The following is a 27,511-nucleotide window of genomic DNA, read 5'->3' on the forward strand; positions in this document are numbered from 1 at the left end:
GAATTAATGATTATGATAATTCGGGGTCTTTTCAAAGAATTTTAATAAAATATGTGTTACATAACTTTTAACCACACATTTAAACATGCTTTAACTGTGTATTTATTATTTTGCTTAAATGCCACTAACAAGTCAAAGTGTATTTTAATAAAAATACTATACAAGTAACTGAACATACTGTGGGATATTGAACTGAGTGAACCCCATACAACAGAGTCTCTTTTTATCCCTTTTACCCAGTGGAACTCACATTGTGACCTTTATTTACTGCAATCACAATGAGTTTAGTAAAATGATCATACAAATTAGTTAAATAATTAAAGCTCACCAAGTTAAATTATCATGACAAGAGGTTATGAACAAACTATGGGGATAGATGCCAAATCTGAGGTGAACCATTTTACATCTTTCATAAAAGCATGAATCTTGGTAAACTTGGACAGGTTGGGGCCCTGAACAGAAGTTGTCTTTGTATGTGTTGTCGTATTTGGTTGAGGAGATATGATGCAAAATTAACAATTCAGTTATGGTGTGAAATAAAATGGCCAACAGGGCTGACACATGACAATATCGCAATGGCTCCATATGTGAAAATGTTCAGGGCCTCAAACTGTACTAACACTGTACTATCACAACTGTACCTAGTTTCATACTTCTGTGAAGAAGTAAAAGGTTTTCTGTCGTATCACAACGTATCTGAATTCACCATTAACTGTTAATCTGAACAATGACTGATGTAGTATATAGTATAATTTCTGAAAATGTTCAGGGTCCCAAACTGTGCAAGTGTACCAAGTTTCATGCTTTTATGAAAAACCTTGTTTCGCATATCTTCTGACCAGGAGAGATAATTATGAAAATGTATTCTCCCAGTCTTCACACTCGAGCTTCTCCCAGTAGTAGTCCAGCATAGCTATTGGCATTAGTTCCTCATCTTCAACCAAATGGATTATTTTGACGTTCATGATGCGGTCCAAGGTGGTTGGCTCTGCAGAAACAGAAAAGGCATTCAAATACATTCAAAACCATCTGAGCTCCCTTTTCAAATACACATGTACAATCCATTTAGAAGAGGCGGTTTACAACAGTGGTCAGAGAAACCCCAGGTGGGAGATGTGTGAGACAGGTGATTAATTACTGGCAGAGACAAAAGGACACATCCGTGTCTGCCTGCCTGCACACTTGATTTGCTTGAGTCGCTCAGAAGTAAATATCAAAGGCATGATGTGTGTCGAGCTGGGCTGGGGCTCGGCATGTCAGCTGACAGAACTACAGACCTGTGGGCAGTGCCTCCTGAAAAGAGCCAGCCTTGCAGTGTTCAACATAGTCCTCATGATGTGTCACCTGGGGAAAAAATGGGAGGACTTCATTAGAAATATCTGTTAACACCACTGACATGCCTGTCTAAAAGAAATTACTTATTAATGAGAGTAGCAAAGATATGGTGGCATCTGTGAAGCCTGAGGGCCTATCAAATGTCTTTCAGCATTATGCTGGTACAACAGAACACTAGCACTACACTTCTCTCAATCCGGTGGAAGATGAACACTCAATAATTTACAGCCTAATGCCTGTTAATTGCCCTGACTCCACAGACCCTTACTAGAAGGCAGGAAACAGAGAGAGGTGAACCTTGCTCCACATCAACAGAAAAGACAGTTGGAAACAGTCTGTGGGAGCTCACTGATGATAGGGTGGAAGACCAGCAGCACTATGCTGAAACAACTTTCTACATTTGTCCATGTATTTGTAACATGACTCCCAGCAGATGATGAGGATACACTATACGCTACAAGTATTCACTATTAACTATTCTTGTTCTTCAGCCTGTCAGACTGGAGACATTTTTGTGGTAAAGTGATCAAAAGTATTTAAGACTCTATAAGACTTTTTAAGGACCCTTGGCCAACCTCATAATGTATTAGTGACCCCAACAGCATTATGATTTTACTGCTTTGATAGGAGCTCAGACGCTACCTGATGGGAGCTCAATGGTTGAATTTACATGAGTTGATTATATATTAAAACAACGCATCTATCTACACACTACAAGTCTTTGGAGTTGCTCAAAGGTACAGCTTGAGTAACACACAATTTGAATTGTTATTTGATATTTTACCAAACCTACTGGCAGACCACTAGGGGGCAATCACAAATATATAGATCTAAGACAACTACATTTATGACTCAATATGGGGCAGGCCAAAGCCACATGCATGAAACAATATGACATTTCTGACTGTGGTCACTATTTACAAAATTCTACCCCTCAGTTTTTTGTTTTCTGTTGGCATAAATGGTACCAATTATTGTGCAAGCTAAACCTATTATTTATGATAATTGTACTCACAGTCAGTGGACAAGTTTTCTGGGTTTTTTTTTTCAAAGTTCATTATAGCGTCAGTATGAGGTCGATTAGGATGATATTTCTCGTACCATGTTTGCACATAATTTCAAGATATTGGGCCAAGTTTCATCTTTCTTGTTCCAGTTTGCAGCAAATTGAGCAGCAGAGGCAGAAAACAAATAATGATATTTAACTTGTCCAAACCCAATCTTGTTCTTTTCCTTTGGGGTTCAAAATTACTTAAAAAAGCTTCTTAATAAACTTTCATTCTTAAAAAAGATTCAGCTGGTTACTCCCCCCCCAAATTTTACTCAACAGGAGGAAATAGTATATTTACTGGGGACTATTTACAGCATCTGGTCCATGTATGTGGGATTGAGTCAAAACAATCTACACTGTGTGTGCTTATGGTAATGAAGGAACATGTCACAGTGCAACAGTGTGGCTCATTGTTGTGTTTTTAATAGTTTTTGAACAACAATGGAGCTAACTGGCACAGAGGGAATACACATATACTGTAGCTGTCAAGACACTGTATCTTGTTGAACCTGAAGTGTTGTATGGACAAATGTTGTAGAGATGGTTTCAGGATGTGGTGGTGAAATTACTGTCAGTCAGAATAATACAATGGTTTGTTTGAGGCCTATCAGATGCCAAGACATGGTGCACATATTTAGTTTCCTAAAACATTTTCACCAATAGTTAGCTACATAAAAGGTTTACAATGAAGCAGCAAATTCAGTAAATGTTGGGTTTTCACAAGCAGTTACTTAACAAAACATGTGAAACAGATGAAATGGTGAATCAGTAAACAAGGCAGATGTCTGAATGTACATACAGGGATGCAAAATACAAACTAAAGAAATTTGGTTAGAAGTTACAAGAGAGCTGAACACACACAGATGTTTGATATCATGTTGCTCTCTGGTATCTGGCACATTCATGAGTCTTGCAACTGAACACAGGCTTGTTTGACTATTTCATGTTTCTGAAGCCATTCTTATGTTTTGAGTGGTGTGAAAGTGATTAAGACAGACTGGTGTCTAACCTTGTCCCAGGCATATGCTGAGCTGACAGGGATATTGTTACCAGCAATACGCTTTGGCCAATGTTCTTGAGTCAGGTGGGACTTCCCTTTACTGTCCTTTATTGAGCCATCACCCAGCACATGAGTGAGGTGCCTCTGACCCTGCAGAACAAGACAAACAGGTTTGTAGTACTGGCAACTAATAATCTATACTGCCAGTGCTGCTGTACTACAGTAGCACTACACTATAACATTTCAAGGATGGCAAAAGTTTAATAATTCTCTGTGTTGCCAGGTCTTGACTGTATCCCTGGGAAGTGTTAATAATACCAGTATTATATCAGACATCAAATGTATTTTATTTTATTTGATGATAACTCTAAAAAGAACAAGCTGTTAGACAAGGATTAAATAGGTTTTGTGAGTTTTGCCTGACCTTCAACGGTATCTGCAAAGTTCTACCAGATGGCATAACTCCAGCCCTTTTGTCCTGAGAGAGATGTCTGCTGCTGTCTTCAGCTCGTGCATTTCTTCCTTTCATCTGAAAGCTGGTGCATTGTGAAGAATTCCCTGGTCGTAGGGCGCAGCTCAGAAAGCTGCCGGCTTCCTTATTCAGCACATCAGAGTTTTTTCTATTGCTTTCCTTTCTTTGACTGTCTTGATAAAAGCTATGCATTTGAGAAGCATTAGCAGAGGCTGTTGTGGAAGCTGGAGAGAAGAAGGGATCTTGCTGATGTGTCACTGCTGTACTGCTTGGATGGTTGGAAGGCTGTGTGGAAAGTTGGGCCTTCTTGGCAGTATACATCTCTACCAAATGCATTTGCTTCTGGAGGATTTCCACCAAGGTCCTCTGACGTGCTGCCAGGGAGACGAGCTGACTTTTCAACAAACGTTGCTGAAGGTAGTCAGTAACACCCCTGCACAGAGAATCAAACAATACTGCAGTTACTGCCTTTGCAAAGGAGGTGACTTTTTGATATGGATCCTATCAAAAAAAGGAATCTAGCAGATTTAAATATGTTTTAAATTCAAGGGGACTCTTTGCAGAGGTGTGGGAAATAGTAGGTATGTAGTTTAGTTTTTTTGTTACAAGTTGAATTTGATGTAATTTCTCGCCTATAGTGAAGAATATATATTCAAATAGATAGATATATGCACTATGAACATGGTGACAAAGCAAGTAAGGTATTAGCCCACCAGTTAAGACACGAATCCACAGACCCAAAACTATTAATGAACAATTTAAACAATTCTACTCCTCTCTGAGCAGTCTTATGATCCTGATGCCTCTGACTGTTTTTTTTGTTTTTTTTTGACTGTCCTGACATTCCTAAAGTTGATTCTGATGTGGCTGCAAGACTGGATGAGCCTATTACTTCAAAAGAGCATGGATCCAGATGGCTATCCAGTTGAATTTTATAGCATATTTCATTTTCCAAACTAATATCTGGTTTACACATCTGGATCTTTTTTTATTACGATTATTGGGTGCTGTGACAATGAAATGTTCCCATTTATGCGAATAAAGGAATTCTAATTCAGATTTTTTTCTTAAATTAACCCCAGCTCTTAAGGACATGTACAGTGAATAACTGTTCATTCGCTCACCCAGGTTTCCATTTCTTTAATACTAAAAAAGATTAATGACCCTCTGTTATGTGGGAGTATTAGCTTACTGTCAATATCGTCAATGTGTAAAATGTCTAGCTTGGTGTCAGCGTTCATCTGGAACAGAAAAACACCTAAGCTCAGTGGAACCTTCCCAGAGGAAACGAAAATTGGAAAAGAGATTTCAGTAGTGTTTTATTCATTTCTCCTGGACAACTATGAGATCTATGTGAGACCTATGTTTCTGAGAAACAGGTGCAGAAAATCTCAACTTGGGCTTCCTGTGAGTTTCAAAGGAGATCTCATCAAGCTCTCAGTGAAGTTTCAGAATGTCTCCCCAGTGCTGGAAAGGACCAAGGTTTAAGTGGTAAAGTCTCAAGTCTCACCTATTGCTCCTAAGGAATTTTAAGAGAAACAAATGAGAAATGTTTGAGACCAAAAAAGACTACAACGAGACTGAAATGAGAACTCTCATTGAGCTCCTTTAAGGCTCCATAGCCATAAAGGAGCAAGCTTTGAGCAGTAATATTTTCCTCTGGGTTACTATAAAGACCACAAACTTTGGGAAGCTTTGCACAAAAAAAGCTGATTTTATTATTGGAGTCCCACAGTACTACAACACTGGGCCAATTTTCAAGACTCCCCCTTATCTCCCGCATGGTTGGTTCTGGAAACCACTTCCTATAGTCATTCCTCTTTGTCAGCTCAAGCACATTTCAATTTCTTTCTCTCCCTACTCTAGAAACAAAATTGTTAAATTAACACTCAGCATTTGGAACAAGTTCAGGTTACATTTTGGCTTGCAGTCTTTTTCTCTACTGGACCCAGTTGCAGCTTACCATGTTTTCCCTACCTCCCTGATGCACAAAGGTTTTCTCTTCTAGTCTTCTTTGCATATCAGGTCAATGCACTGTCTGTCTGACAGACGCTTTTCTTTAACTTTGGAGACTCTGTCTGTTCTTCAGCATCTCTCCCTTGTGAAGCCCCTGGGGGATCTATTGCCAGACCAATTATTGTTTCCCTCTACCTTCTTCATCTAAGGCCCATCTTCGGAAAATATGGCATCTTGTTTCACTTATATGCAGATGACACTTAAATATACCTGACTTTGAAGGGGAAGCTATTGTTTGATTGTCTTAAAGACATCAAAGCTGGGATGGCCTTAAATTTTCTAAACTTTAATGAGAGTAAAACTGATTTCCTGATTTTATGACCTAGTGGTGCACGTGATGCCCTTAATATGCACCTGTGTTTTCTGGAACCATATATAAGACCTGCTGAGAAAAATCTGGGTGTGATAATGGACAGTGATTTTAAGTTGGAAAAACAGATAAACTCAAATGATAAAATCTGTCTTTTTCCAGCTGAGACTTGTATCTAAGGTCAAGCCATTTTTATTATTTCATGTCTTGGAAAGGGTTATACATGATTTTGTCTCTTCCTGGCTTGACTACTCTAATTCCCTTCATGTTGGTGCTAGCCAGGCTTCCCTCTCTCGATTACAGTTGGTGCAAAATGCTGCAGCTTGACTTTTAACTGCAATACGCAAGCAAAACCACATCTCACCCATATTGGCCTCCCTTCACTGGCTCCCTGTATGTTTTATGATTTATTTTAAGATTTAAATGTTTGCCTACAAATCACCAAATGGGCTCGCTCCAGCATTTTATGACCATACATCCCATCAAGGTCACTCAGGTCCGCCAACCAGCTGATCCTGGTTTTTAGTGTCTTAGAAATTTCAGTTTCATTGTACAGCGGTTGTTGTTTTCAAATGTTCTATAAATACATTTTGATTGATTGATTGATTGATTTAACTACCATAAATAAATAAGCCTTTGTCTGTCTGAGAATCAGACTGGCGCAGTCTGATTAACACCAAGCCATTTGCTCATTCAAGAAAATGTGATTAAATGATCAGAGTACAACAGTTGTTAAGACAGCTTTGTGTTAATGCGGGCATCATTATAACCACATATGCACTTGTTGCAAATACATTTTTGTAAATATGTCACACCCATTATTTACTGAATCCATATACTGTATAAGGAAGAAGCTAACTCTCAGCAGAGTTTTGCCCTGTTTTAATAATGACAGCATTTTGGTACACAAAAATGTTTTACTGTGGGCCCAAAAAGCTACACTTGAATCAAGAATGCCTGAAGTTACTGCACTGACCGGTATTTGTGGCGAAGATTATCGTTCTCCAAACGCTGCCTGGTGAGCACCTCAATCAGCACGTAGTGGATTTGTGATAGAGCAGCATGATATTGGCCTAAAGAAAAAACACAGCTACAGTGAATGACGCAAATGCAGTAACCGACTGGTTCTTATAAAAACAAACAAACAAACAAAAAAACAGTCGGCATATTAACTCAGTGTATATGCTAAGATCCTACTGACTAATTATTGTGTACAACTGTTTTGGGATTATTCCATACCAACTCAGCTGGGACCTCCTAGTTCTTGTCATAAATTAACTGGACCAAAACACCAAAGCTGTTCTACATACTACTCTAGTAAGGACTATTTGAGGTTTGTCCCTCACAGCTACTAGAATTTTTGCGATTCACTGTATGTAGTTTCTTAACCTCCCAAATTGCTTATTTTTCACTGGATTTGGTTGAAAAGGATACATTTGCTAGATGTTTTTGTGTAAATAGCTGTTGCAAAAGCTTTACAGTAAAAAAATAATTTTTGCCCAAACTGAATTTCTTTCATTTTCAAATATCTAATAAAAAATATGTACATTTTGCGAGACTCAGGTGCAAAGGCAGACCTTCTGGAGGAATAAACACATAGAGTCACAGCACATTCTGCTCTGCTCCTGAGTCATTTAATGACAGGGGTAAAAGGGAAAATGTAATTTACTTCATGGATGTAACGGAACAGGAGAGAAGAAGGCAAAAAGAACTGAGAGAACTGGAGTCTCCGAAATTCTGAATTTGTGTTTATGTAATGGTTTGAATTTATTTTGCAGCAATTTATGTCTTCCCCACCAGGGGGTGACGTCAGGATCAGGTCAGACTCCTAACTGCAGGTCAGGAGGCCTGAGGCCGGGGAGGTAGGGCTGAGGTGATAAGTAGGCTCAGAAACAGGTGTGTCACTTCTTTGTCACACAGACATCACAGCATGGAAACCTCAGAGATACCAGTGTTAGAAAACTTTAATTCAATCACATTAACAAATCAAGTAACTTTAAGTTAGTAAATGAGAGATTACAATGTTTGTGTTTATTTATTATTTAAATGCACATGGCTTAAATGATCGCGTTTAATATTAATATACTGGTACTGATGGTTTGAGGTCTGACACATCTCAGGATTTATCTTTTGTTCCCTTTCAGTGATGGAACTCATAGACCTTCTGATTTAGAGACATTTAAGCATAAATCATGATTTAAAATGAGTGGGTTTAATAATTTAAAACTGCTTAAAACCTATTGATTTTGTAAGATAGTATTGAAGTGATTTAAATCATTTAATAATTGAGTGTATTAATGCATTTGATTAGTTAATCCTTAAACTTAATTTAATTTAATAATTCATTCATGTTCAGGTATTAATAACAATTGATTTTGTACTTATTTTGTACTTACTGCCTGATTGTTTATTTTCTTTGAGGTTATCAACCTGCTGCTACTGTTACTGTTGCTGCATCCCCGTTGTGATGAATAAAAGAAGTAACTAAAAGAAAGCTCTAATGACTCTAATTTTCCATCTTCCTTCCTTAATCTCCAGAAGGTGGCACACTGTTCACAAGAGTAAACTTGTTGATTTCTCTGGGTTAGAAACATTTGGGATAATGCACACAACTCAGCAAAACATCTAACAAAGATCTGGTTGTTTTTAGATATATCAATGCAGAAATCTTAAATATTATATAATTAATATTTCCGCTTGTATTCATGAATATAGCTTCTTAATGCTTTGGAAAACATCCAGTCAAAATATGTCAAAAAGTGTGTTTTTCGGCTCAGAATGAAACTGGAAAAGTTCTGAAGTCTGGGTGAGTTGGCATAAGATGAACCCTTGCATGTACTTCAAACATCATACAAATAAATGATGAAGCAGCAACTGGATGAGAGGCTCAGGAGAGTATGCCACCACCTGGAATTTGCTCGACATCTTCCCAGATCCATAATATTACCATATGTTTACAATCTACTTGAGGTTTTGCCATCCTGATCGTCCATTCTGTAATTTCAACATCTATACAACACACACCAACACACCACACCAGACTGTCTGTCTATTTTGGGAGACGGTGTTGTAAAGCCCCTTAAGGCAAATTTGTGATTTGTGATATTAAGCTATTAAAACTAACTGGTTCATCAGGTTGGGTTGTTTGCAGCTGCTTTACCTGCATCCTCTGGATCTGCAAAAGGCCAAGTTGACATTTCCATTTGGTTCCTTCCCACATCCTCCAAAACTGCTGTTATGACCTCTGACTGATTCAGCTATAATAAAAAAAATAGTGAAAAGTTATGTGCATCACAGCTGTAAAAGCAGTGAAGCCTTTGATAACTACAAGCTGCATGTCTCCTAAAAGGAGGGATGACATTAGATAACTGGAGTTGTGCCATAAATGGTTAAAAATACCATTTTTGTCTAGATACATTTAATCCAGCCTCAGCTGACACTAATGTGCTTGAGTTTGAAGGTTTTGGAAGTGTAAAGAGCTCTCACACAATCAGTGGTGAGGTCTGTCTTCCTCAGCTGAATGTCACCAGGCTGTCTGCCTCCATCTCTGTCACTTGATTCTTCTGCCGTGTCATTGTGGCTGGGACCGAAGCTGCTCTGGCAGTGAGCGCCTGAGGGTGTTTCACCTGAAAGAGTCCTGTGCTCAGACCTTAGCTGCGATCCACCCTCAAAATCAATACAATATATAAGTCCAATTCAATTTACACAAAGATTTGGATGCATTTTGAATATATGCCTTGTAATGTTGCCAATAGTCCTATTCCGTAAGGTACAGTCGGTAGATCTTTCTCTGCACAGTCGGTCTGTGCTCATGACAGAACCTGGTCGGATTTGGATTGCTGTGGTCTTGGTTGACAGGAGACTCCAGAAGTGAGAAGCTTCATACAAGATTTATGTCACAAAGGTGTTTTGTTGCTGCACCAATTGTGAGATAACCTACAACCTTGTGATTAGATTGGCGAATATAGTATGTCAGTGTGTGTTTGAATTTACTTTGCTTGTATGTGTGTTGATGAGGGGCTGCTGTAGCTGCCTTAGCACCCCCTCCCAATCATGCCCATATTGAGGCAATTTCAAAGGCAGAGACACCTTTGCAAAACCCTGGGGTTAAGTCACTCTTTAAGGATGAAAAAGCACTGCGATTACCAAAGCATATTCTTCATCTATTGTTTGAAGCATAGATAACATTACTGTGGAATCCATGTTACCTGTTTTGAAACCAGCTGACTACAACTCAAAGACTAAGTAAACTACAAGTGGTTCAGAGCCTCTGTTCCAGACTACAAGAGGGGAGTGTTGGTTACTTTAAACATTTCAGTGGAGTAAAACCTTATGACCAAATGCATTTGCTGTGTTGCTATGACACAAATCTTTCGATATCACTTTTGGCTAAAATCAGATTAGCTCGACTGAGAAAATAAAAAAAGACTTAAGTCTAGTATGGAATGTGAAAGGTGCTCACCTGCTTGACTGTACTGTGCAGGTGCCTCACAAGGCCGCTCATGCATAACAGACGATGCTTGGAAAGTTAGGAGCAGCTCTTTGATATTCTCCTCCTCCGCCATGTCTAGTGCACTGAGGCCACTGACATTCCTGTCAGTGGCGTTCGACCCATACTGGAGAAGAAGCTTCACTACCTACACAACACACATGCATTTCATCATGTGAGGAGGTAGAAACATCAATCTCAATGTAGACCTGTCTTCACCAATCTTCATCTGACAAAAAACAACACAGTGAACATGGAGAGCAGATTACCAAAATTTTGGTATTGCACCATATATCAAAAGACCCAAATATTTCCATAACTAAATAAATGGATAAACAGATTTTTAAAAAATCAAGACCATAAACAACACTGAGAAACACTCTTCTATAGCATTTTGTTCATATTCATAATATTGTTATAGATATCACAATATTATATAATATAATTTCTTAAAGTTTATAGCAATTCTAAAGATGCATTATTTATAATATAAATAAATATATAAGAAAATACCAATTTAAAACAACATTACATGACCTACAAAAAAGAAAAAAGAAAAAGACAAAAGGAATCAAGCCATAAACTACAATGCTACTCAAAAGTATGTTGGTATGTTCCCTGCATTTGTCTGAACTCTGGTGATGATGTCTGTCCAGTTCTGACATGGCATATCTTGCCTGTTTAAAGTTGATACCAAATGAATGTCTTTGTATACCCTCAGAGTCACAATCCAGTTTTCAAAAAGACCAAGGACACACTCACTGAGACATACCGCTGGATTACCTGTGGAACAAAGGCTGACATTGATGCCAGGACATGGCTCTCTCTGGAAACATCAAGAGTGTTAGGTAAAGCCTTCAAACAACATCTCAAAGGTCTCAGTGTTTCTCCATCACCTGATAGTGTCCAGAGGCTGCAGCATCATGTAGGGGTGTGACACCATCAAAGCTTCTAGCATTAACATTAGCACCGGCCAGCAACAGCTCTTCAACCACTGCCTCATTACCCACAGCAGAAGCCTCATGGAGAGCAGTCCAGCCTGACAAGTGGATTTTGTGTTGACAGTTATTTATTTTTTCATGTAAGTAAAATATATAAGAATATAGAGGCAAACACGTGTAAATAAACAGCTGTCTAAGTTGCGACAAACCTGCATTATCCACAATGTTGACGCTGATCCCAGCTTGAATCAAAGCCTTGATTCGTACCAGATCTTTTCTTTTGCATGCTTTGTGCAGAAGAGTCTCTCCCTTTCCATCCTTCTTGTGAAGATTCATCTTTGTAGGGATTTTCACAGGTTGCAAGACATTTGCTGTTTTGGAGATTAATAAAATTAAGATTACTATTAAGTAAAACCAGATAAAGCATGATAAATTAAAGGTAAAAGTACAAATACACAAACATGTTGTGTCATGGTGGCAAGAATCTGTTGCCTTGACATTAAGTTTACTGAATTTCTAACCCTTTCCTTATTAAGATGTTTGATTACAACAGCCTGCTGCACAGTGGGTACAGTTGGATATCCCTGACTCAGGTTTGGCTTGAATTATCTCCATTTCCTTTTTTCTGCTTTTTGTTGCCAGCTTATTAGCAGAATTACTATGTCCTCAGCTGCCCCTCTGCTTTAGCAGACAATAAGATCACACAGCATGCTTAAAGAATCATTATCTGATGCTGATGTATCTCCATTCCTTCCAGCCATGCCCATGACTAAGGTGATTTGTCATTACTCTCTTAATAGACCCACATGAGTGTTTTCTCAAAGACACTGCTACTGGTGGGATGACAGTGTATGTCATTTTTCTGGTGTGGACAGTTTCCTTTAACCAATTCCAGTAATTAATTACCATTTTTTAAAGCTGGGGTAGGTAATTTCTTTTCAAAAGTATTTTTTATCACATTAGTATATAATATCTTAACATCCAGCAATCATAACATAAATGAGAGAGAAAAAAACGAAAAAAAATCCATGGTCCCTGGCAGTGACAGGGCTTTAATTACTTCATCCGATCAATTTTACTGGTCCATCAGTTTTGTATGGACAGACTACCTGTCAATCAATCTGTCCTTACCTGACCACCATGCCCACCCTGTGCTTACTCTGCCCATCACTCCTTGTGCATTACCGAGTTTAATAAAAACACTGGAGCTATGGCAACCGTTTACAACAATGGTCATCACCAGTGGTACCTACAGCAGCTTACACTGCTAAACAAAGAAAGAAAAGAGAGACTGAACTCGACAAGGCTACCAAAAAAGTTAGACAGCACAAGAAGTAAAACGACAAAGTCAACATCACAGGGGACAGGTAAGGAGCTGGTTTGCTTTTGTTGGGGAAATGTATTATCACTCAGCATTGAGTAGTCAACGTAGCTAACGTTAGCTCCTTATGTTGCTGTCGTAAGTACCAGCCCATCACAACAATCACGACAATTTTAGAGTTGGAGAGCTTGTTCTCCAAAAAGAAAGCAGGAACAACGGAAAGGGGAAAAATTCTGTCAAGTTAAAATTATGAAACTTGAAGGGAAAAGTGCAGACCTGGTGTCCCAGAGGAGAAAAAAAGAAAATTAAGATTAACATTGACCAGCTCATACATTATGTCCAGCCAGAAGAGAGGGTCCCTGGCAAAATAAGAAAGGTTGGGTTCCTCTCTGGCTGGTCCATCACAGACAACTACACACACACACACACACACACACACACTGGAACACAAGCCTGCCCCAAGACCTGCAAAGGATACAGAACATTGTAAGTAAACCATGAATCATGCGTTTCACAAATAACGGTCATTGATCTTCATCCTTGCAGTAAGGGATATTGGCAAGTGGCCGAGGAGAGACCCTACGGTCCAAGGCTGGGCCATACACGGCGTTTTCTAAAACACTGCGGCATCTGGCCCCAGGAAAGGAGTTGGAGATGGAGGTAAAATATTGTTTTAAGTGCTCATTGTTGTTCAAATGTTTTTCTCTGTCAGCTAAGTTTAACGTCAGTCACTATTGTGGCCCTTGCAAGTAGGCCAATGCAGGGAATGTCGCAAGCTGAGTGAAATGTCCTTGCCCTTGGATGATATTGTGGCTGCAACACAACATATTACATCATTCTTTGTGTGACAACTGTTTAACTTAGCTACCATGAGTTTGTTCTTGCAAAGTTTTTTTTAACACCAGTCAGACATGTAATTGGTGAACATTTAAATGGGCTGAGGTTAGAAATAATGAGCTGTGATCAGTGTCTTGTCTGTGTAGCATTGTCCCACCATTGGATGATGGGCCTGCTCATCATTAAATCACGTGGTGTGTTTGTATGCAAGGTAATAATCTGACTATGTCTTTGCCAATCCATCATCAGGATTAGTCAATATTCTGATACTGAGCAGTCACCTTTCAGCTTGCATAGCATATCCTGCAGGGGGAAAAATAGACACCCCCGTGGACCAGCAGGGTGTGAACCGCATAAGGCTCGAAATGGCAACGGCCCTGGTGATTAACACTGGTACAACTCTGTTACGGATCCTATAATATAAATGCTCTCAGAGAGGATGTAAGATATTTAAAAGGACACTCAGACATCAAATGATGGAATAAACAAAATTTTTACTTGATAACAAGTGTCACAAGTTAACCCGATCTCCACACTGCTTTCGACCCACTCTGCGTGACCAAATGCCTCAGACTGTTCCACCCATCAGCTGTACCTAGACATTCACAACAAAGATATAAGACCGACAACATTCAAGATTCAAGAGGGGGTTTATTGTCATTCCAGCCATATACACAGTGCAATGAAATAACGTTTCACGCTGAAGAAGATTCAGTGCAAACAGACAACAACAACAATACCAAATGCAACAATTAACTGCTAGTGTAGTGCAGAAATACTTGTAAAGTAACTGTATGATTATTATTGTTATTTACATGAGGTGCATCAGACAAATACAAAACAGCGATGCAGGACAGCATACAACAGGGCAACAGAGGTCATCAGATCAGTCCCTGAGTACTGAGGAGTTAAATGGCCTGGGGGAAGAAGCTGTTTTGTAGCCTGGTATTGACAGACTGTATGCTAAGGTACCTACTGCCAGATGGAAGGGGGGAGAAAAGTCTATGTGAGATAATTTAGTGGTCTTCATGATCTCCAAATTCCTCAGTGTCAACATGTACTTTTGGACGATTACCTGACAGTTGTGTCAACACAGCATCAACGCAGTCACCTACACTGTCATTGTGTGCTCTGTATTGTTCGTTGAACAGTGGTTTGCAGGTCGCAGACCCCGGCATCTCCTTGTGGAATAGAAGTGTTAAGCCACGTCAAAAAGCCTGAGTGCAGGGGGCGGGGTTTACAGGCTGTATACTTTCAAAATCTAACCTGGGCTTGACAGTTTTACAAACTATCCAACCCCATGTTTAATAATTAAAAAGGTTTTATTTAAAAAAAGGTAAGGGGCTCAGAGTGTGAGAGGAGGGATGATGCTGTGATCGCGAGACCAGAGACCAGAGACCAGAGGGGAGATCCAACATGGCAATGCCCCATAACTGACAACAAAGTGACAACAAACTTTTCTAAACTCCAGAAAACCAACTGTTTCCATAAATGCAGATTAAACCAACTCCAAAGGGGAAGAAATAACAGAACTGGAAGATTTCATTGACCAATATTTTCACAGAGATACAAACATGGACCCAGACACCGGCACCCCACAAGACAGCACCAACAACCCTGACTCAAGAAAACTGACTCATCCACTGACACAGATGATCTGAGCACCACGGACATTGAGGTCAGTATTCTCACCAGCATAAGTAAAAGCAAAAACAACAGCGGACAAACCCGAAACACTTATTGAGGATTTCACGACAATCTCAAAATACCCCCAGTTGCTGTCTTCTGAACGGACTGAAACACTCACTAAAATGGATAATTGATATCCCTGCCTCTCCAAATCACATACACGCATACATACACACACACATAACTATATGCACCCAATAATGACGAGCCATCATTTTTCACTCCTTTTTTCCTGTCTTAAATGACTCAACAAACAAAATAATTGCAGGAGACTTTAATACCATTATAGACCCCACAATTGACCACTCAAGCACCCCTGGCAATACAAGACACTGGCACTCTACCAAAATAATCAAACAATACATGAAAGACTATGGACTCTGTGAAAGTTGGAGAATGATAAACCCTTCATCACGTGAATGTTCTTTGTCCTCCCCTCTTCACCACTGCTCCTCTCAAATTGACCTTCTGATCAGCAACTCACTATCCACGAAAACCAAATAAATCCCATCACCATTAGTAGCCACACCCCTGTCTTTCTCAGTATAAACATCCAGTCACTTATCAAACCCCCAATGAGATGGTGTTTTAATACATCATTACGGATTTTAATAACTTAATAACTGAAGAGTGGGCATCCTTTCAGCTGATGAACGACTCTCCAGAGATATCCCTATCATTAGTCTGGGAAACAGGCAAAAAATCATATCATACTCACCTTACAACAAAAACAGCAATAAAATCGTGAAAATAGTATAGAACAAAGGACTGAACAACTTACCAACCTCTGATCCAATGATCCCACAGAACATATGAAAAATGAACTTGGCAGCCTCAAAACCCAACTTGACGATATCTTAATCCAACAACTCAAATACAACACCTTTCAATATACCAACAAAACAGGGAATACAAAAAACAATAATTACCACAGTTATCAACTTAGGGGAAACGCATGAAATAAGCAAAACCTTTAAAACTTTTTACAGTGACTCATACTCCTCCCACCATGAACCTACTTAATCAGAAATAGACTCCTTCTTACACAAATTAAACTTACAGACACAATCAAATGAAATGCCAGATAACTTAGATGGACCAATCACCCAGGAAGAAATCACTAAAGCCCTAAATCAAATGCCAAATAATAAATCACCGGGAACGGATGGATTTCCAGCAGAATTCTATAAACATTTTTGACACATTCACTCGTCATTATTTCATAGAGCAACTTAATCTACCTCCACACATGAATACGGCCACAACAAAATCAAATCATTCCAAGAAAAAAAATCTAATTAACAACTTCTTTTTGACCTTAAATTATACAATTAATTGGAACAAATTAGAATACTCCCTCTTTCTGAGGATGCCTGGGATTCTGCAACCCAAAACCCACTCCTTCCCTTTCACACTGGTATAAAAAATTTGGGCACTGACATTTCTCCCAGGCTGACATACTTTTTCGACCTCAATTATACCCTGCTTCTAAAATAGATACAAGACGATTTCAAACAATGGACAATTCTCCCTCTCTCACTAAAAGGATGGATTGCTACAGTTAAAATGAAAACCCTACCCCAAATGAATTATCTCTTCTCTATGCTTCTCACCACCCCAACAGACAAATGGTTCAAATCTCTCGACTCCTTAACCAGCCACTTCTATTGGAACAATAAAAATGCCAGAAGAAAGAAAAAATTAAGGCAGACTAGAAGTACCAAATTTCCTTATTTTATTATTTTTTTTCAGCAAATCAGTTACAATACAAAGTCAAATGGACTCAACAACACAAACACAACAACTCATGGATAGATCTAGAAAATTTCCAATGCAAAAATATCTCAATCTCAGATCTAATTTTCCTACCAGATTCAACTGAAAAAACTCAACCTCTTCAGTAATATCGACAGCCCTGTCAGCCTGGTGGAAAGCTAACAGATTAATTCTTAACTATGTGGTGCGACCAATAAAAGTAGTGACTGTACTGAATTCAAAATATAATGTTAGTTTCTGTGGCTGAAATATTAATCACTAATACTAAGGGTGTCATGATTTTGATTTTAATCGAAATTGACTGAAATTAAGTCACAATCTCGAACTTAAAATTTAAAAATGGGATATTCGATGCTGCCATGCCCCCATGTCAGGTCTGGTCAGCTTGCCAAGCGCAAAAAAACACACACTTGTTAAAGTACTGCGAGTCAGCCTCCTCTAACTAAAGCCAGTAGCTATTAGCTACAGCCAGCCAAATGACAGCATGGTGTTACACCATTCTTGTTCAGCTCCCGGACCGTGGTCGCGAAGCACAGGGGAGATGATTTCCTCCAGGGACGAAATTTAAGCTGGTCGGGAAATAATACCAAGCGGCTAACAAAGCAGCTAACATTGAAAATTAGTACAGTGGTGCTGCGCCACTGTTCCCTTGTCTGGGGAGAGCCCTGGTTACTGATGGTAGCCTTTGTTACTTTGGTCCCAGCTCTCTGCAGGTCATTCACTAGGTCCCCCCGCGTGGTTCTGGGATTTTTGCTCACCGTTCTTGTTATCATTTTGACCCCACAGGGTGAGATCTTGAGTGGAGCCCCAGATCAAGGGAGATTATCAGTGGTCTTGTATGTCTTCCATTTTCTAATAATTGCTCCCACGGTTGATTTCTTTACACCAAGCTGCTTACCTATTGCAGATTCAGTCTTCCCAGCCTGGTGCAGGTCTACAATTTTGTTTCTGGTGTCCTTTTACAGCTCTTTGGTCTTAGCCATAGTGGAGTTTGGAGTGTGACTGTTTGAGGTTGTGGACAGGTGTCTTTTATACTGATAACGAGTTCAAACGGGTGCCATTAATACAGATAACGGGTGGAGGAATGTTCAAGCATAAGGGTGTCCATTAGTGCACGTGGCACCAGGACACCCTAGGCCGGAAGTCAATGATCGACTTTGTGGTCGTGTTATCTGATCTCCAGCCGTATGTCTTGGACACTCAGGTGAAGAGAGGGGCTGAGCTGTCAACTGATCACCACCTGGTGGTGAGTTGGATCCGCTGGCAGGGGAGGAAGCTGGACAGACTTGGCAGACCCAAACATATTGTGATGGTCTGCTGGGAATGTCTGGCGGAACCCACGGAAGCAAAAACTTGGGTCTGGGAAAAGTTCGGTGAGGCCATGGAGGAGGACCACTGGTCAGCTTCGAGGAAATTCTGGCAAACCATCTGGCGCCTCAGGAGGGGGAAGCAGCCCTCCACCAACACTGTTTACGGTGGAGGTGGGGAGCTGGGGATATCGTCGGGTGGTAGAAGGAATACTTTGAGGATCTCCTCAATCCCACTGACATGCCTTCCATAGAGGAAGCAGGGGCTGGGGACTCAGAGGTGGATTCATTTGATTCATTGTATCGGTCTGTTGTGGTGAAGAGAGAACTGAGCCGAAAGGCGAAGCTCTTAATTTACCGGTCAATCTACGTTCCTGCCCTCACCTATGGTCATGAACTTTGGGTCATGACTGAAAGAATAAGATCCCGGATACAAGCGGCCAAAATGAGTTTCCTCCACAGGGTGGCGGGGTGCTCCCTTAGAGATGGTGAGGAGCTCTGTCACCCGGGAGGAGCTCGGAGCAGAGCCACTGCTCCTCCACAGCCAGCTGAGGTGGCTCGGACATCTATATTGGATGCCCCCTGGACGCCTTCCTTGGGAGGTGTTCCTGGCATGCCCCACCGGGAGGAGACCCCGAGGTAGATCCAGGACACGCTGGAGTGACTATGTCACTCGGCTGGCCTGGGAACGCCTTGGGATCCTCCCGGAGGAGCTAGGGGAAGTGTCTGGGGTAAGGGAAGTCTGGGTGTTCCTGCTCAGGCAGCTGCCCCCGCGACTCGGCCCTGGATAAGCAGAAGAAAATAGAATGGAATGGATGGATGGAGTGGAGGACAGAGGAGCCTCTTAAAGAAGAAGTTACAAGTCTGTGAGAGCCAGAAATCTTGCTTGTTTGTAGGTGACCAAATACTTATTTTACCAAGGAATTTACCAATTAATTCATTAAAAATCCAACAATGTGATTTCCTGGATTCTTTCCTCCCATTCTGTCTCTCATACCTATGATGAAAATTACAGGCCTCTCTCATCTTTTAAGTGGGGTTATAAACACATATAATATAATGAGATGTTTGTAGGTGGCGATAACCTTGGTGGGTGGTGGTTTATTCTGTGGCTCAACTGTTTATTTAGGTGGATCAGCATAGATAGACAAAAGGAGAATCAAAAAAATCCACAAAGCTGTGTGTTTGGCTTGATGAGGACAAAGATGGTCAACCTCTGCCAAAAAGATGTAGAGCTGGGGAGAAATGAAAGCGAGACTCAGCTTCTGTGGCTATAGTGGGATCTAAGCAAATAAACAGAGGTGAGTGGCTGCCTGCAGAAATATAAACTTTATACGGCTTTTGCACACACGCACTGTGGTGTCTTGTTTAGGAACCAACTTGCGTTCGATAGGTCTTGGAATGATTTTCAAAAAGTGCTTAAAACGATTGTCCCCATAGGTTAGCGTTGTAGCAATTCCGATGCGCTCAGAGCCAGGGTAGATCTACAGCAGGGGTGTAGCAAGCTTTTCAAAAGTACGGGAGATGGATGTGGTGGTGGTGTTTTGTTTTTTTTTTTTAAAATGGGGGTGGGGGGGTATGTAACGCTGTTACTGTGATGATAAATAACACTTAAATATTGAATCTGTGTCTATAATAACCACACCCTAACATGTAAATGGGACATCTGTCTTGGTTTATTTAGTTTAATTTTAAATATGGACAACTGACTGCATAATATATGAATCAGAAACAGAAATACTTTATTGATCCACAATGAGAAATTGCAGTGGTACAGCTGCTCCCATTCAAAGTCAAGAATATTCAGAAGAATAGTAAAAATAATAATAATAATAATAATAATAATAATAATAATAATAATAATAATAATAATAATAATAATAATAATGACGATGATAAACTATATATGGTGTATATTTATGATAGAAGCCTACTGCAACTTTACTTTTATTATACCATTAAATGTTGTTATATACGTTATCATATTTTATAATGTTCTGTCATGGAGTTTATCACTTCGCTGCTAACAGAAAAGAGCTGCTCACTGCCAGTTGCAGCTTCTTATCTTGATTGGCAGACTTTGTAAATTTTTTGTCATGATTATTATTTGTGCTTAAATTATCAAAAATCACAGTTACATGTCAGGATTTAATTATTATACACAGATTCAATATTTAACTGTCATGTATCATCACAGTAACAGTGTTACATACATTAGCAGCTGTAAACACATAAAAACATAATAACTGGTTTAGTGCAGATCTGTGTACTGAACATATTAGGAGTAGCTAACATTTATAATCTTCAGAGAACATAGACGTTGTGTTTGTTTCCCATCTGTTTCCTGAATGTATCCGTACAAGTGTGAATGTGTAAATGAGACATTAACGTATAGCACTTTGTAGAAGGAGCTTTATAAAGTTCACTCCATTGACTCTTATCAGTGCATGGGGCAGAGCTGCCGGCGACGTATCGCAGCCGCAGGCCTACCCGCTCACTGAGGCATCTTTGCCGGTGTCTATGAACCTAGCTAGTTCCAACCTCAACAACACGAGTTGAACAATAAATCTAGCACTGAAAGAGAGGCAGGACTTAAGGCAGAACAGCCAATCATCAGCAAGTCAGACCCAAAGCCGGTGTCATGTTTGAAGCAGCAACAGGAGAGGGAGGGGGAAAGCAGGCAGCCGTAGCAAGACCAGACACAGAGTGGCCAGAGAAACTGAGCAACTGTAGTGAGCCATTTGTGCAAAACCACGGAAAAACTGCAGAAAAAGTGTGGGTGTTGAACCGTCTCATAAGCGTATCAAGCTCATAAAATAATTTGGGTCCCAATTAATAAAAATGGTTCTGCAGTTGTAGGTCCCAGTCATCAAATGACAAGTGTATACTGTTGAGCTGTACACCATATTTATGGCTCTAGAATGGTTTGGAATAAACAAACCTGAAAGTCCTACTTTGTAGTGATTCAGTCTCAGGTCAGGTATATCAGGTGATCGGCAGGATTTACTTTAGAAAATAATGTCAATACATACAAGAATCAGGAGACAAGGCGCTAAGAACATATTAAACTGGGTTCTTGCTCATATAGGAATTATAGGTGAAGAAAGAGTGGACAGGTCAGCCAAACAAGGTGTGGAAAGGGCATTCTGCAAAGGAAAATCAATAAAAAGTGGCAACAGTACTGGGATCAGGAGATAAGAAGAATACCTTTATAGTCCATTCAAAACAGAGTTGGTGTAGTGACAAGTAGGGGAGGAAACAAATGACTAAATTAAGAAAAGGACACAGTAATCTGAATAGTACACGTCACATTATAGGGAAGCATCCGATTTCTGTGATCACTGTCAGCTAACAGAAACTGTAGGCCATATGCTTGTTAAGTGCAGGAACTATGTAGTAGAGAGGAAGGACATGGTGGAAGGAATGAAAAGATCAGGGTTAAACAGAGCTGTATTAAAGAGCATATCGGAGTGAGGAGGAAGTGGACGAGGTAAGATCACTTCAAAAGGTGGCAGTAGTGAAACATTTAGGATGCATGCTGCTGGTAATTAATGGATCTTGGCCTCCATGGCTGTGCCCAGGTCTAATTATTGCACCTCTCCAGAAATGTTACAGTGTTGCGGACTGCAAAGACCGTAACTGGACCGCTTGGAAGCATTTTTTTTTTTCCTGGCTTCTCCCCCGGCAGGCTTGTACTATACTTCTACTATACCTGCCACTTGGGTGCCACTGGTTGTAGTCATAAACATGAGATATGACATGAAGCATGACGTTGGGCTGTGAACGGTGACAACGAATTTGTCTTCAAAATAAGAGCTTTACATTGCACTCCATTGGAGTTTAGAACTGGGTTCTTAGTGGGGGGGCTTTTAATTTGAAAGTAGCAACCCTTAGCAACTTGCTGCTACAACAACACGGGGACACAACCAAACAGCTACAGAGACCGAGGAGACGCTAACATCTCCTGGATCTCAGCAGCTTTCCAGTTGCTTATCTTAATGTCTGCGGATGAGGTGATGGACTGACTGCTGTGATCAGCTGTTTCTTGGTTTTAAAACTCCCCGGCTGTGACAACAGTGCACGTCATCGACACCTCCGCCCATCTAACGCAATTGCCGGCACATCAGCTCAGGTTTAGATAGCAATGGAAGAGGTATAAGTGTACCCTCCAAGGCATCATATTGGCAGACCAAAACAGACTCCCAATTTACAGCCTTCTGTCTAAATCCGCAGACCTAGCGGCAAAAAAGGTAGGTCAATTAGTGGCTTACTGCCCAGTATAAAAACGGCTACAGACACCCCAGCCACACAAGCACACACATTTAAACTCTCACTTCGGTATAGACTACTTGCTAGAGGTGGATTTCATCGTTTAATGTTGAGATTCAGTTCCCGTCGGTCAGTTTGGCAGGAAGAAGCATTCATGTCGTTCGTTCATTCTTTCGTGTTGGCTTCTGGTATAATGTCGTTTAGCATGTAATGCACAGTACTCAGCCCCTCGTTCTCAAACAATCGTGCTAATGGTCAACATAACACTGTCGTTCAAGACAAATGCATACGTTCAACTTCATAAATATGTGTACTTTTAGACCAGCGGTTCCAAAACATTTTTTGCGGTGCACCCCCTTCTACGTCCCAGCCGGGTTGATGCACCCCCCCAAAAAAAAACCCAACAACAAACAAAAAAAACGCAACAAAGCTTTGTTTCATCGCCATATAAAGACTCATGTTTAATCATGCACAAATAACCAGAACACGCATGACGATAACAACATCACTGCAATAATGCAACAAAGTTATGCACAAGCTTCCACTTTTAAGAGGATGAGAGACATAAATGTTATATTTTCAGCTCCGTAAAAGAAAAATTGCAGCAATATCAAATGACCGTGGAGCTAACATCACATCATCATAACACAACGGCTATGGAAATTAGAACGACAGTACATTGAATTAAATTGCAATGAAGTAACAAACGATCCACAACATTAAAGAGCATGGGCTCAGAAACAGATAAAATAAATAAAAACGACTATGAATCTGAAACTTTTCAAGTGTGACAATAAAATTACACACGATCCACCATGTAAGTAACAAAGAGCATAGGCTCAGAAACATAAAATAGGCCTAAATTAAAAGAGGATCCAGCTGGAACTTTTCAAGCGCAGCGCAAAAGTCGCTCAGCCTGCAGGGAGGGAGAGAGAGAGAGGGAGGGGGGTGGGAGACGGTGAGGAGGATGTGAGTATTCCCAGTAGGACTACATTTGTAGCAATAATATCAATACCGACAAATACTTACCCATATTAATTTGACGGGTGGGCTTGCATCCTGGCACAAAGCTCTCCGAAATTTGGCACAATGGAAGACAGTTTAAGCCTCAAATCCTTCTCAACAGCATCCAGTCTTTGCCGATGTTTAGTTTTATCTGCTGCCATAGCAAAGAAACCAGCCTCGCAGAAGTTGTGGCGAAGGGCATCAAAACTCTCAAGGCTTGCTTTGCCAGGATTGTATATGATGTCAGTGCCTCGGTCCAAAAATCCACAAGTGGCTTTCATTTGAACTGCAACTGCAGGGCTCCATCAGATGACAGCTCAATCAGCTGCTGCTGCTCGTGAAATGACAGCTGTGGGATGGGCAGGGACACTTCAAATGGATTGCAAATGCAAGCACGAGATGTTTCCATAGGTGGGAAGTGTTTCCGTAGCTGCTCGGCGAGTTGGTTGAGGTGTTCAATTATGAGACTTTTCACATGCTCACCCAGGTCCACGTCATTTTCCCCCAAGAACTCCTGATGGGTAGGGAAACACAGGTGTGTGTTCCCACTCACACAACTCACCAAGAACCATAGCTTCTTTATCATTGCCTCGCACCTCTGTGTGCAGCAGCAGTGATTTGTGTTCGCGGCCCATCTCATTACACAACAGTGCGAATATTCTTGAATTTAGCGGGCGAGCTTTGATGAAGTTCACCAGTTTGACTGCGTCGTTCAGCACTGCAAGTAGATCAGCTGGCATGTTTTTGGCTGTGAGGGCCTCTCTGTGAACACTGCAGTGTAACCAGCTGATGGATGGACAGACTCTCCTAATATGAGCTATAAACCCTGTGTGTTTCCCCGTCATTGATTTTGCCCCGTCAGTGCAAATTCCAACACAGCATTCCCAGTCGATCCCATTGGTCCTCATAAAAACGTCAATTAAATTGAGGATTTCCTCTCCTGTTGTTCTGGTAGCAAGGGGCCGACAGAACAAAAAATCTTCTTGTACCGTTCCTTCAAACAGGCAATGGACATACACAAGAAGATTGGCCAGATTTGCAACATCTGTAGACTTCTCTACTTGCAGAGAGTAAAGCTCACTTTTCTTCACACGGCTGATTAATGTAGCCAGGGTGTCTTCAGACATGGCATCAATGCAGCGCGACACAGTGTTATTGGACACAGGAATCATGTCCAACTTTTTGCCTCTTTCTCTCCAATCATACACTCCACCATCTCTTTGGCCGCTGGCAAACACACGTCTTCGGCAATTATGTGTGGCAGCCCCTCCCTACTCTGTAACTGAGCAGATATGAAGCCCGTAATGCGTCTTTCGTAGACCCAACGCATGAATGAAACTGCATTTGTTTTTGGCTTTTCTGCAACTCCTCCAACTTTGTTTTAAAAAATGTAAGGGGCTTTTGAGTTGTATTGCCATGTTTCGTGTGCAGGTGCTGACGGAGATAAGAAGGCTTCAGACAGCTGTTTGCTAGAACCTCACTGCACACCACGCACTGAGGCTTTGGGAAATCTGGATCGCCGATCCAAGTGAAGCCCAGACCCAGATAATTTTCATCATATTTCCTCTTTTTTTTCCCCATCTGGTGTTCACTCTCTTCACCTCTTTTTTCCCATCTCCTTCCCTCCTCTTCGGTTTCCTCCGGCGCATCATTTACTGACGCCTGCTCATTTTCTTCTCTTGGATCCGTTCCTATTCTCTCCATCTCTGTTGCCTCCAAATCCCACTCTCTCTTGGTCCCTTTCCTCCTTCATGACTGACAACTTTGTCATGAGACGTCCCACTTGACAGTTTCCCTGATTTCAGCCAGTTAAGCATCTTTGAAAGAATGAATGAAACAAGTTGGAGCACATATATCATAGTCTACAGTGTGTAGAAGAAGACAACAGCAGTCTTCTTCTACATTTCTATCGAAAACTAATAAATTGTATTTTTTTATTTAAAATAAAAAGGATAACAAAGGAAATGTTTATTGTTCATGTTTTTTTATTGTAGCCTAAGGAAAAATCCCACTTAAAATACAACACTAGCCGTTTTTAGACAAAGCACCAAGCCGCCTATTTGTCTGTCCTTTTGGTGGCTCAGTAGGCGGTTTTAGACAGAGGGCAGCGGACCAAAACAGACCCCCAATTTGCCGTCTCGGGGGGTACACTTAGTTCCGCCTGGACTGCTATCTAAAACCGAGGCGGAAATGTGCCGGCCCGTGGGTGAGATGGGCAGACGTGTAGATGACCTGCACTGTTGTGCGATCCATAACCGAGGAGTTTTAAAACCAGGAAACAGCTGATCGCAGCAGTCAGTCCATCATTTCATCCGCGGACATTAAGATGAGCAACTGGGCCGCCACTGAGATCCAGGAGATGCAGCGTCTCCTGGATCTCAGTGGCTGTTTGGTTGTGTTAGCTTGTTGTTGTCTTGCAAGCTAGGAATGGTCGCTACTTTCAAATTGAAAGCCCCCCGCTAAGAACCCAGTTCTAAACTCTGATACGGTGCAATGTAAATCACACTTTGGGAATCCCTGTTTCAGACAACATAACAGTTAACAGCTAAAGCCTGCAAGCCAAGAACGAGTGACTGACTGAACAAGAACGTCAGGAGAGGAATCAGTGAACAAATGAGAACGATGAGTTACTAACGGAATGAAACAGTCTTTTTCACGGAAATGGTTGCTAGCTTTCCTGTTTCTCAAATTCAACGACAGTGTCCTAGACTCAGCATACGATTGGCTGGCTCTCAGTCCGCCTCACCACTCTGATAATTAAACATGAAAAACATGACGACTGGACTGTGAAAACGAACGTACAAACAAGAGAGAAGTGAAATGGGGAATCAGGTCAGTTCGTTCGCGTTTGCCTTCAAACCGATTTGTTCGTGACCAACACATCACTACTACTGGCATAGGTTATAAAGCAAGAGCGTTTTATTGCCGTCGACTCTGAGTAGAGCCTACGTTCAACCATAAATCAGCTTTTATTGCTGCGAACAGTACAAGTATAGCTTATGAAAAATCATTTTAAGCTTATGTAAGGGCAAACTCACCTCATTCTTACCAGATTTAACTAGTGATTCTATACATGATGTAATTATTGCCCCGTGGCCAATGAAAGTGAAGAAATGGCTTTCTCCCGATTCATTCAGCATGGAGGCTGGTCCTGTTGGGCCCAAATAACTGTTGCTTTAAATGCCAATGCTGAACATAGTAAACAGTCTTGCTTTGTGATGGGACCATGAGATCTTCAGCCATTAGTTGATGCACTGACTGAAATAACTGTCTGGGAGTTTAATTCATAAAAAAGACATAGGAGCGATGGAGTGGCTCATTCACCCTATGATTTTGATGCTGTTTTTTTTAGGTAAAATACAAAATGTTGCTTTAATTGCCAATGATATCAGCCATTAGCTTGAACACTGACTGCCAGCAACTTACAAAACTTCTCTTACATTCATATAAACTACGTGTATACAGACACTGTGGATAGAGTGTTGGGCGGGGGGGGCGGTTGGATGGGAATTACCTTAAACAGGAGGTCTGGTGGCAGCCGAACACCTCTCTCTCCTTCCGTGTCTGTGTCCGTGTCTTTGGCGGGATGACCACACGAAAATATTTTGTTTCCGAGGCGGAACTGAAGTTACCTGTTTGTGCTGCTGTATGGCTACGACAGTATTGGCTGGGGCACCGTGTGGAGCGCTGTAT

The 27,511-nt window shown here is 40.8% G+C and overlaps 1 protein-coding gene across 3 annotated transcripts; it reads right to left on the reverse strand.

The window, feature by feature from the left end:
* Positions 1 to 26: 26 nt before the first annotated feature.
* On the reverse strand, positions 27 to 27,461 carry LOC119019409 (ankyrin repeat domain-containing protein 31-like). Of its 3 annotated transcripts, none has more exons than XM_037097963.1 (11): positions 27,333 to 27,461; positions 11,824 to 11,985; positions 11,570 to 11,712; positions 10,647 to 10,821; positions 9,671 to 9,810; positions 9,345 to 9,441; positions 7,161 to 7,257; positions 3,811 to 4,291; positions 3,396 to 3,536; positions 1,278 to 1,344; positions 27 to 988 (listed from the first exon to the last, which is right to left on the reverse strand). In XM_037097963.1, exons 2-11 carry the CDS (start codon positions 11,948 to 11,950, stop codon positions 852 to 854), a joined length of 1,605 nt encoding a protein of 534 aa, XP_036953858.1. In that variant the 5' UTR covers positions 11,951 to 11,985; positions 27,333 to 27,461; the 3' UTR covers positions 27 to 851. The 3 variants fall into 3 exon arrangements, with proteins under 3 accessions (XP_036953858.1, XP_036953857.1, XP_036953856.1); XM_037097962.1 differs by lacking the exon at positions 27,333 to 27,461 and adding an exon at positions 18,929 to 18,943; XM_037097961.1 differs by lacking the exon at positions 27,333 to 27,461 and adding an exon at positions 12,746 to 12,797.
* Positions 27,462 to 27,511: the final 50 nt, after the last annotated feature.

This window comes from Acanthopagrus latus, chromosome 5, assembly GCF_904848185.1.
Source record: "Acanthopagrus latus isolate v.2019 chromosome 5, fAcaLat1.1, whole genome shotgun sequence".
In the NCBI taxonomy this organism is placed as follows: domain Eukaryota; kingdom Metazoa; phylum Chordata; class Actinopteri; order Spariformes; family Sparidae; genus Acanthopagrus; species Acanthopagrus latus.

Coding starts and splice junctions, on each gene's coding strand:
- LOC119019409 (XM_037097961.1), bottom strand. CDS start 12,782: ATGGGCAGAGTAAGCACAGGGTGGGCATGGTGGTCAG. Junction 7,258..9,344: donor TGCAGATCCAGAGGATGCAG/GTAAAGCAGCTG, acceptor TTTTTTCTTTAG/GCCAATATCATGCTGCTCTA. Junction 1,345..3,395: donor CAGCATATGCCTGGGACAAG/GTTAGACACCAG, acceptor TTTTTTCCCCAG/GTGACACATCATGAGGACTA.